This window comes from Thermobia domestica, chromosome 6 (assembly GCF_964235325.1).
Source record: "Thermobia domestica chromosome 6, izTheDome1.hap1.1, whole genome shotgun sequence".
NCBI classification, from domain to species: Eukaryota; Metazoa; Arthropoda; class Insecta; order Zygentoma; family Lepismatidae; genus Thermobia; species Thermobia domestica.
In genome coordinates, this window is record NC_137459.1 from 172,546,250 (window position 1) to 172,558,535 (window position 12,286).

The 12,286-nt window shown below is 32.9% G+C and overlaps 1 protein-coding gene across 50 annotated transcripts in view; it reads right to left on the reverse strand.

The window, feature by feature from the left end:
- bt (projectin protein bent) overlaps positions 1-12,286 on the reverse strand; it is a 437,567-nt gene that overhangs the window by 381,940 nt on the left and 43,341 nt on the right. For all 50 annotated transcript variants that reach the window (XM_081762406.1, XM_081762402.1, XM_081762405.1 and 47 more), the window contains exons 7-9: positions 7,296-7,499; positions 1,282-1,583; positions 510-733 (exon numbers count right to left, since the gene is read on the reverse strand). In XM_081762406.1, the coding sequence (XP_081618532.1) occupies positions 510-733; positions 1,282-1,583; positions 7,296-7,499 (730 nt within the window). The remainder of the gene's footprint in view (positions 1-509; positions 734-1,281; positions 1,584-7,295; positions 7,500-12,286) is intronic.

Genomic DNA, 12,286 nt, shown 5'->3' on the forward strand with positions numbered 1-12,286 from the left:
GGTCGGGAAAACATCTGATCCGTTTGAAATGACTTTTTGAAAGATAGTACTCGCTTCAAGCTAAGTATTTTAATCATATCAATTTGATTAAAGACGTATTCTGTGACGTATGGTATTGTAATGTTTGTGCCCAAAGTAGACTATCTTCTGTATTTTTATCATTACACTTTCATTGAAATAAATGATCTAAGGAGGAAAAAGTTAAAATTTATTCGAACTTGAACTATATTGGTAGAAGAAGCGGGGAACCATCCATTGTAGTTTCATTTTCCGAGAAGAAAATGAAGCTGTTACTTGTGGATTTTTTAATTTTTTTTTTTTTTTTTTTTTTTTTGTAAAACTTAATTCTCATTTATCTCGAAACCATCGAAAAGTAGCATAGCATTATCTTGCCTCGAGCCCTTTACATATTCCCCTATAAGCTGGGGAATTTAGCTCTCGCGTACATATTATTTTTAACAACTATGAATTTATAATCTAAGAGCAAACTCTACTCAAACTTTCTGTACCTTTATTTCCATGATCAAGTCGTATGTGTCTTCGCCTTTGTCTGAGCATTTTATTTTAATCTTTGACGATTCTTTAACAACTGAAGTTCCTCTGTACCAAGTGACTTCAGGCTTTGGTTTTGCTTTACATCTACATCTCATTGTGATGAGAGTGCCATTCTCGTTTGGAATGATTTTTGGTTTCTCAACAAAAGTTGGAGCAAATCCACCGGCTTCATCGCCACCTAGAAAATAAACATAGCATTTAACAGTATTCTTTAGCTGTGATGTCGGAAAGGAAAGTTACATTTGAATCAGTATTCATATTGAAAACCTAAATTACACACAATGATTGGACGTATTGTTGAAGCTGGAACTCAATCAATAATGAAAATATATTGAAACAATGGTCACAAATATATAACATTCTCGTAAGTAGCACACTGGCATTCTGAATCAGCATTTGCTAGCAGGCCCACGCGGAAGAGGTCATGCGGAAGCTCCAGACACGCTGAAAACTGAAGAAAAGTTCAATTGATGAGAAATCAGGCATGAGGAGGAAAATCAGCATTAATAGTCATAGTAAAAATACACACAACATACAGAAAATGGCACAATATGAATATCAACAGCCATCATCCAAAAAAAAATCAATCAACAAATGCATTCTACAGAACAAAAAACAAGCAAACCAAAATACGAAGAAAGAAAATTCGTAAAAAAAATAATAAAGAAAGAAAACGATAAAAATAATGTAACTTCATTGTCCTTCCTGTTCCAAGTGATATCATACCTTGGAAGTTCAATGCAATATTGGCGTTGCTCTCGCCAAAAGTATTGAAGGCATTACACCGGTAGTTGCCACCATCTTGTTTTGTAGGATTATTTATTTCAAGTGTGAGTAGGTATGTGTCCTTTCCTGTGGATTTTCTTGACATCTTCACTCGACTGCTATCTGTAATCACTTTGTTACCCTGGTACCACGAGATCTCTGGAAGAGGATTTGCTTCCAAAATGCATTCCATTATGAGAATATCACCTTCTTGTCGTATCGTAGGCTTCTTTGGAAAACGAGGAGCTTTTCCATCTGGAATTCTAAAAGAATTTTATCTCAGTATATGAAAATATGTTAAAAACATTTATATGAATATTTAAAGTACATCGCCAACAGAATAAAACTTATCTTAAATTTAGAGCACTCGAAAAATTTTAATTTATTAACTTCAGTTTTATTACTAACAATAGTTTTCCTGAGAATCTAACGAATTTAAAATGTTTGTAGAATACAGTAATGATGCTGAATAATATTTGTTCGAAGATTCTTGTAGTAGTTAATTAGTTTATATGAACGCTAGAAAGGTTATGCAAAACAGTATAAAGATTAGAATTTGATAATTTAAAAAATGTCACAATTAATCCTTTTGCTAGACCAGAATAAAAATACTTTGTTCGTTTTTAGAAGGGCTTTTAGTGAATTTTCTTTTGGCTAAAATTAACGGAAATTATTTATGTATACGTAAGAGGAATTGACCATATATTTATTTAACAAATATTATCTAAGATCACTCAACGCCTATCAATTAACCCTTCAAAGGAAGAGCGCGTTTTTAGATGCGATAGAACACAACGTTGAATCGGAGAGAATGTCTACAGATGCTTAATAAAAAAAGATTTGTCCATCCTCAGGGAGTGCTTCTAGAATCACAATCTTTTGGATCTATATTTTCAAAATTTTGCCATCTAGTGCAATTCTCCCTCCTACTTTAACAGCAGCAGAGACAAGCTCTATTGAAGTGGTTAATTTTGGTTCCTTCTAGAATACTTTAGTTTTAACTTGACTAAAACTAGTTGTTCTCCTCAAGCCCCCGGCTCGTCTTCAAATTGCTCTATTCTAGCGACATATCTTGTCGTAATTAGTAAGCAGTGCAGGTAGCGACACTTATTAGCCTGGGAATTATTGGGAATTAGCATCGCTGACATACAGGTGTCTATGATATAATTAATAATGTCTTAATATTTTTGCTTAAATACTTATGCAACCCCTATCTTTTAAATGTTTTGAAGTTTGCATATTACCGTTATTCAAAAACTGTTAAATGTTTACCTTTTAATAAGGATAATATCAATGCAATACGAATTTCAGCGACTTAAGACCAACGAATAATCTTATTTTAGTGGGCCAGTAACACATTTATTGCTATTTTTTGGTATACTTCCAGTCGACCTATTGGAACTTTTTTTTTTGGTACACAAAACGAATTTATTGCAACAGTAACCTCACGCCTTTCTCACTGTACTGAAATTGCTCTAAAAATTACTTTTTGTCCACACCAGGAATAACATTTACATTAATTTAGATAATATATACAGATACCTGTCAAAATAATGGAAACACTCGTCTACTGAAACATGTAATTTTTGTGAGTTAGTAACACTAAGCATTCGTTCACTGTGGTTGCCTTGGGTCAGTGCTGTGTTCGCTGGTAGTGAGTGGTGTGTGAAACGGAATATTACGGATTCGTGTGTACAATAAAGCAAATATTTGTGGTGTAAACTAAAAGATCACACCGACTTTCAAAATTGTAGGTTCAAGTTTAGTTGGAGCAAGTGTTCATGTATCCAAGAATGTCAGTATGTTAGATATATCGAGAGCAACAGTGGCCAACGTGATGACGGCATATGAAACTCGCCGCAAAACAAAATCAGAGAAGAAACTAGTGGTCGGAATCCAACCTATGTGCAAGGTTTGATTTGATTTGAGTTTATCGTCCCATTCAGCAGCAATGGTACGTGAGACGTGGACCCATAGCGTAGCATGGAATCCAAAACACATGAACTCCCGTCGGTAATCGAACCAGGGTCCCCCGCTTCAAAGGCAAATATGCTATCCACATAGTCACGAGGGAGCTCATCTACGGGAAAGGGATCGCCAAGAGTTGAAGAGTTTATTCAGAAGGAACTGTAGACCTGGTGCGTTCAACTGATTGTAGAATTCAATCATCATTTGGAATGACCTGTTTCTACAATCACAGTTTGACAAGAGCTACACGAACTCAACATTTGAGATTGGGTTGCGAATTCCAAACCTCTAATCACCGCCGACAATGGAGTAGCACGAAAACGATGGTGCCGGTAGCATTAAACATTGACTGTCAATAATTGGGAAAAAGTAATATGGAAATTCCCTGATGTCCTGCAGTGGTCGAGTTTGAAATAAATTGCTATCAGTATGCTCGTACGCATTGATCTGTCTTTGGTATATACTTCAACATAGTAGAGATTATTTTAAAATTTTTACAGCTGGTAAGATTCTTTGCAACTTAATTTACTGTCGATATGACATACCATACGAATTCGATCATTGATATTTCATTCGACCTATTACTACTCTCAAATATGAATCAATGCTAGCGATTATGTATGCATTTTAGTTGAACAGGTGCATTTATTGAAACAAATATTATTCCCTTACAACACAATCTTCCAAGATGACAATAATTCAATACACACGGCTAGACATGCTCAGGAATGGTTTGGAGTTCCACATTTCCCTTAGCTCGATCAATTCCTCAACATAAATATTATGGGAAATTAGCCCGCTCAATCCCGCAGCTAAAACATTATTGGACATCTATTCTAGTTTTAGAGCAGAAAACAAAACACTTTTCCTTCTCCATTATCACGGACCCACCTAAGTGATGAAAGAAATGAAGATTGGTATACTATTTATCTGGAAACGATTCACGTGTGACAAATGATTGTTTGTTAAAGTACAACTCTCTTTCGAGACGTAGATATACAACTTAAGGTGGAATTCAAACCGCCGTAATACGTTCTATTCTCTTCCACCAGGAATCGGTCTCGGGATTACGTATACCAACGGCGCGCGCGTAGGCACCAGATAAGCTGAAAGGGATCCCGTGACGAATACAACTGTATTACAGGCTAAAGGTAGTTGAACGTCGTGTTAGTCAGATAAGTTGAATTTTATTATAGTCTTTCCATTATTTGTATATTAGTGGATAATGAAATACAAGATAAAGTAAAGCGATAAATTTCACTAAAAAATAAATAAAATAAAATAAAGTGAGTGGAAGACATAGAAATTCATAACAGTTTATTCGGTTTGCTGTCTTCCTGAATGAATGGAGTTAAAATGACTAAAAATATATCATTAATTTTTTACTCTTCAAATTATCGATAGGATGTGTCTAAAATACGTATAAAGTCCTTACTTGTTCGTGTAAACCTTCAGTTTAATTTTTGTATTTGTTTATAGCCAACTCTATATTTTTTTTCTGATTAGAGATTTATGCGCATTGTTACAACCTAAAATAACGATCAAAACAAGATAGTTCTTCTTGCAAACAGAATGATCTTATTTAATATTATATTATATAAATTTCAATCACAATACTCGTTCGTATGGAAAATTCAAAGTTATAGTATGAAATAACACAATGGTGAACTTGAACATTTGGTTTCAGCTTTGAAAGTTATACGCACTTGTGGGGATCGGAATGTATTGATACACGTAACTATTGTTTTCCTTAAGTTTGAATCTTCATTTGAGTGCTAAAATAATTATTTTTGAAAGGAAGGAAAATTAAGAACGTCAAGTTCTCTACAGTACCGACATGTTAGCGCAACTGTAGTCTAGTAACCATTGGGTGGTATAGGCGAATCTCTTCCTCATAACGTTAGGGAGGATGTAACTTCCAATGAGCAATAATATAAACCTCTAGCAATGATCACAAAACACATTCATGCTTTCTCAATAATATTAGTTCTCTTCTTTTGTTTTTTTTTTAATTTTCTTAATTTACTAAAAAATTACGTATTTGTTCTTACATTTATTAATTATAAAATACAATAACAATACATTTATTAATTTCAAAACAACACCGACAACGTTTGGGATGTGATTCCTGACACCAAGATAAGACAAAAAGTATAGACTAACCTGGGTGCACAAATGCTTCCTTTCGGAGTTATAAACTGCCGAAAACTTGAAAAAAAATGAAATTTGAAGGTTCATAGCTCCAAAACTATGGGACCTACCGTACTCGGGTCAAGACTTCACTTAGGGACTAATATGTGCACTATCCAGAAATACATTTTTCAGAATTCTAAGGTACTCAAACAACAACTAGAGATTGGCAGTTTGGCTACGGGCATATAATTTGAAGTACTCACCAAGTACCTCTATAAAAATCATTGCGGAAATACAGCAGAATTCTGAAACATGGATATTTGGATAGGGCACACACTAGTTTCTAAGTGAACTCTTGACCCGATTACGGTAGGTCCCATAGTTTTGGAGTTATGGACTTGTAAAGTTCATTTTTCCAAGTTTTTGGCAGTCTATAACTCCAAAAGGAAGCATTTGTGCACCCAGGATGGTCTATACTTTTCGTCTTATCTTGATGTCAGGAATCACTTCCCAAACGTTGTCGGTGTTGTTTTGAAACACCCTATATATATATATATATATATATATATATATATATATATATATATATATATATATATAACATTTAAAGTAAAATGTAAGTACTTAAACTATAAATGAACTATTTCTACTGTGATAACTGAATTGAAATTGAAACAAAAAACTTCGTTCCAATGAGTATTCTTAGTAGTACAAACATCAACTTTCGTAATAAAAGCAATAGTAGTAGTACGTATTGCAGGTCTTAACAATGCAACACTACTTAGCAAGATTGGAAAGTTTTTCCAATACGATGTGATGTTTTGAAAAATTACACAAATAAGAAAAAAATATTTTCTTTAGTTTAACGTCCCACGAATATGCCCTTTAGGCTAAAAGGACGGATGAGTATTGAAGGTGAATGATTGTAAAATTAAATTTTGGTACTCTCCCTTCGGGAATGGAACCCCGGATCACGAGGATTAAAAGCACACATGCTAGCCATTAGACCAGCAAAGAGGACTCACAAGTAAGAGGAAATAAAATATGTAGAAAGCGTATTTACTAAAGTTTCTTCTTGTTGAGCCTTCAAACAATACAATTCAAGAAAATATGTAGATTGAAGTCATTATTCGTAAACTAGCAAGTATACTTTACTATTTTCAGCTGATTTTGATATTTTAACATATAAAATTTAATCTGAATATTTTAATATGTATTTTATTCCGGTATTCGTTAGGTTTACGGCAAGATTCATAGTTTCAAGTGATGTTTATACCGTAAATTATTAGAGATAAGTTGTTTGTGAATTCATATACTAAAATCTGATATCTTAATGTGTTTTAGTTCTTTGTTTCTCTGTAATATAAGAAACAAGAAGTCAGATTTAATTAGTGCACTAAGTGGAGTCATAAAGCGTAAAACAAACAAAACTCACACAAATTACATATATTGCGTTACTCTACTTAAATTGAAAAATAAAAACAGATTAATTATCGAAAAGTTCGTTAGTTCATGGGGACCTTGCTTAACTAAAGAGTTGTTAGTTAGTCTGTACCACCTTGAAAATGTGAGTAATCTTAGCTGATTCAATATCAAATATTTGAAAACGTATCTTTATCGTCAATTTCCAGGTAAATTTATCTTGTAATTTAACACTTTATCATTTTATTTCTGCGTGAAGGAGACGTAATTTCTAAGTTGGATCATTTCTGCCATGGTGATGTATTATTATTATTATTATTAACAATAATAATAATAATAATAATAATAATAATAATAGTAGTAGTATATAAATGAGTTACATCTGATCATATGAATAAATAAACGAATGAGCGTCTTTTACTTTAATGTTTATAAGTTAATGAAAAACTTACTTTGGTTTGCCACCTCCTTCAAAATTTAAATTTATTGTAGCAGTTCCTTCGCCGTGTTTGTTCTTTGCTACAGCTTTGTACTCTCCTCCATCACTCGTTTCGACGTTATTGATTTCTAGTCGTGCCAAATAGTAAAGCTTCTGGTCTTGCTCTAAGGTTGCCTTCAGTCTACCACCATCTTTTAAAACTTTGCTCCCGTGGTACCTTCAATTGTTAGAAGACAGTAAATACATCACTCATTAATAATATAAAAGAAATTAACCTCTTAAGTGGTTATTCCATTATAAATCATTTCCAATTCGAATTGCAAGAGAGTATATTAATATGTCACACGCATAGCGCAAGACTTCGTAAATTAAAATATATATTCTGTGAACTGTATGGAACAGAAGATAGCCCGAAGTGTCATATATTATACTTAAAAATAATAGTTACGTAAAGGAGGCTGAGTAGGTGAAAAATGTTTCCAAAAGTGCCATTTTGCGATTGCCTGTGGATTTAGACACACGGCTTTGAAGTAGAATATTTAAGTTCCTAATGGTCTATATATATATATATATATATATATATATATATATATATATATATATATATATATATATATATATATATATATGTGTGTGTGTGTGTGTGTGTGTGTGTGTGTGTATTTCCTATTAAACCTAGGTAATTACTACTAATATAGATCTAGCAAATGCTTTTGATTGAAAAATCTCCAATATTTTCGAAACACTCAAAATGTAGGTATAAAATTTGAACTCCCTGGTGCTACAGTAGAGGAATTCTGGGTCACGTAGATGGCGCGCGTACGAAACTAGAGATTCATGGTTAAGGTGTCATTTCCCAATGGATTTATATGTGACATTTTGTTTAGGGGTTCATTACCTCTTGATTCAAATAGCTCTTCAATTGACTCACGAAATTTGTTCAATAATTATACATTCCTCTCGGAACCATGCCTATCAAAGTTGCTCTGAATAAGCGTTCGACTCCACGGAAGCACATAAATATGAAAAAGAGTTGCGTATGTAAATATCAGAATGAAGCTTGTGTATTTTCAGAATTAAAAAAATAAAGATATTTTCGAACAGGGAAGTTTTCTGTTTATCCGTAAACAATGCTATACGTTGAGTACTAGTTCCTGTAGAAATACTTGGTTCAAATGAGCCAACGTGAGTTGAAGTAGTTTCACTTTGAACATTCGAACCTCAAAGCCATTTGTATACTTCTTAGAAACTGAAAATCATAGACAGGCACTTCTATAATATTTTCTGATCTATTTAACATCTACTCAACTACAGGGTTGAAACAAATTATGTGATACTTTCAGCCTCCGTCCATCGTACATTCTCCAAAACTCTTTAAGGGAAATAAAGTATGTTTTGCGTCCAAATGAAACGAGAATGGGAGATATAACAAGACAATGAAAACAGAACAAGATCTGTTGGAAATTTTTGTAGAGTCTGAGCGAACAAAGACACACAAAATGCATATCCACTTAAAATATTTAGTTGATTCGTAACTTGTGAACGGAGTGGCTAGTTGGAATAAAGTTTTCCGTAACTTTTAGAGTATTGTTATTATTATTATTATTATTATTTCATCAAAGATGAATGTTCTGAAATTGTGTGTGTTCGTCGAAAAACAACAGAGAAGAACCAGTATAAGGTAGGTATGTACTTTTCTTGGTCAACGTGTCATTAAACCTGTAAAGTTAGCTGATCACTTCCAACTCCCTTAAATGTTTAATTCAGCTAGAAATTTGAATTTTTTGTCAGGTAGCCATTTGTAAAAATTTGGCAGCTTTCCAGCATTCTAATAGTGACCAAAATAAATTTGATTCGTTCTTTTTGCTGTTATAGAATTCTTAAGGCTGGTGAAAGTTCTGCGCAACCGAACTGATGCAAAAGTAAAGAACAGAGTTTCAGAGAAAGTAATACGTACTAACTAGACTTGCATTTTGGTTAACTAATAAGATGTTTTTCCCCATAATATTTTGATTCCATATCAATATATGTAATCACGTCTCGTACGCAATATTAGGCTAGAAGCTAACGGGCAATTATCCGCGGTGCAACAGGCAGTAGCATAATTGAGTATCGAGAGTTTATATTATAGCTCTCAGGCATGCAGATGATATGCAAATAAAAGTCTGATCAATTAAATTTGACCAATGCTATTAAGGGCAAATTGAAAAATGTACAACTGAGGTGCCTACCAAAAGGATACATATGAGCAAAAATTTCAAATTGAGATTTTAGTTGGATATTATTTTTGTTTGCATTTATTTCGAACAAAATACACGGTTCCTACTAGAAAAACTCTTCTCCTTGTACTTCACTACCTGAAAAATTGTAGTTTGCATGTAATCCTATCATGGCCGTAGATCGTTTTCGTTTTTTTCTTCGTATTGCCAAAAACTGTTTCGGGTTGATACGTACCTTTCCAAAACGCAGCTCCGATCTGTAGTGTATATTATGAAACAGGTCTGAGCAGAGCAGTAACAAAATAGTAGGACTGGGATAAGTTAAATCTTCCCTATAACTACAAGAACATCTTCTCTCTAATACAAGAATTTAAACAAAGAATGTGTTTATCATTTATACAATGAAATCGGAACTTACTGATAAAAATACGCAATTAGTGGTATAAGTAATTACGTTTCATTAGTTTGTTGATGGCATTGGAACTTGTAATTCATAGTTGCCGATAACATGTCTGTGAAATATTACATAAAATATTAAAAAAGTGGAAAATGTTCTTCGGAGTCAACACATAACAAAACACAGCTCTGTTTCGTAAAAATCTGATAATTTCTAGGAGAAATACAGTTAAGTTATTTATATCTATGTAATTTGTTCATTCTCTTAACCCTGCTTTATCTCAACCCTAAGCAGATGGTTGGGAAGCCTCAAAGGAAATATATGGTATCTTGCTTCTAAATGAAATTTTCTTTACACTAAAGTCATTGTTAAATTGTTTAGTTATTACACTGTGTATATGTAGCAACATACAAGATAAGGTGAAATTATCCCCTTATTCTTGACCGCCTCCCACCCCAACCAGTAGACTTATTTCCTAAACTCCCTAAAAAGTTCACGTTTCCTTTCATTAAAATTGTAAATTGTACGCCGTAAATTATTGTAGAACAGGCTAACTGACAACTACATAAGTGTATGTTCAATTAGTTGGTAGAATCTCACTGATGGTGTTCAATAATTCTACATTCTAAAGAAAAATGTGCCTGTATTGAGCAACAAAATATGGCATATACTGTTGATCGGTAATAATTAGCGCACGTAATTTTAGTGCACATAGTCGGTACCAGACTCCATTCACGGTAAAAGAGGATTTTCCGCGTTAGAAGCTTAATCATTTTGATTTGATCTGAAGACGTACAAAAATTATATTGTTTGAAATATCGCCAGCGAAAATCTATCTCCTTATTATCGAATGAAATGAAATATTTCAGTTTAACGTCCCACAATTATGCTCTTCTGGCTAGTGGAGACGATGATTAAGGCAAGTGAATAATGATGGAAGAATTGGTGGAATGAGAATATGGGAGGAAACGGGAATACCCCGAGAAAATACATGGATAAGATGTTCACTACAAGCGTACTTGACCGAGGATGATAAACTAGGAATCCCACGCACCAGAGATAAGCATTCTACCACTGAGCCACCGTTCCCCTCCTTATCGTCGAATATATAGGAATTAAGTGATACATGTTCTATATGTATATTTTACGACTTATGTATTAATCTCTGTAATTTATCGAGGAAAACCTGACTCTCAAAACTTTCTGTTGAAGAACACTTATTCCCGTAGTAATGAGGATAGGAAATTTTAAGTACTGGTTAAAAATCAAATTTAAAAAAAATATAATTTAATACATCATTTTTATCATTTAAAAAGTGAACGTTACTTCAGTGTAATATAAAAGTAAACAAATCCAATTTTTAGGCTTATTACTCATCTGTATACGCATTCTTTAGAAGTTCTGCAAACGTGTGTACAGTTCCCAAGTTTGGGGAGATGATTCAAGTGTATCAGACCATTATCGTAAATATGTTCCTGCTAAGGAAGCATAGAACATAGAGTCCTTCTTCAAAATAACTCAACATTATAATCCAGTTCCCAAAAGGAATACTAGCTTCCCATAATTTTCGTTGTTCCCCTTCATTTTTTGGTTTTTCAGTCTCTTGTTATTAACGAAAGGAATACTTTTATAATTATCTGAATCAGAGCGTTCATCTTTTAATTTTTAGAGATGGTCAAAGAACTTTAGAATTACAGCCAATCACGTTTGTCGTTGTTTACGTTGGGAAATGAATCTTCTCAATGAATCGTGGTAAGAAAGTTTCTTAAGACACTAAATTTCCCTTGTCGAGTAAACGTTGGCGAAACGGGAATAGGAATAACGGGAATACCTGTTTCGTCTACATCTAAGATAATATAAAAATATAATAATGTAAATCATGGTTAGAGTAGGCGAAACGGGAAGAAGCCAAACAGGAAGACACCGTAAAATACTATACATAATCAGAAATAAGATAATTTTTAATATTTTTAACGTATCAAATTGTAGTTAACACTATTATTTTTACAATAGTACTTTTAACTACTCTATTATATAATAATAATAATAATAATAATAATAATAATAATAATAATAATAATAATAATAATAATACGTACTTTGCAGGAAAATGATGCGTAGAATATTTATTTACAATTTTGAGAGTCATAACCACTTAAGAAGTTCAAGTTCATGTGAAAAAAAAACACTTATATTTTCTAATATTAAATCTTACAATAGAAAGCACGGTTAAATCATAACCGTCAATTTTGTTAGTTAAACACAAAGTATTTTATTTTAATAACTATAAGCGGTTAAGCTAATTTATATGATTTTAATGTAAGGTTGTCATATCAATATGAACAAACCTCGAAATAGACTGTTACGATAATCTTTAGAAAATTAAAA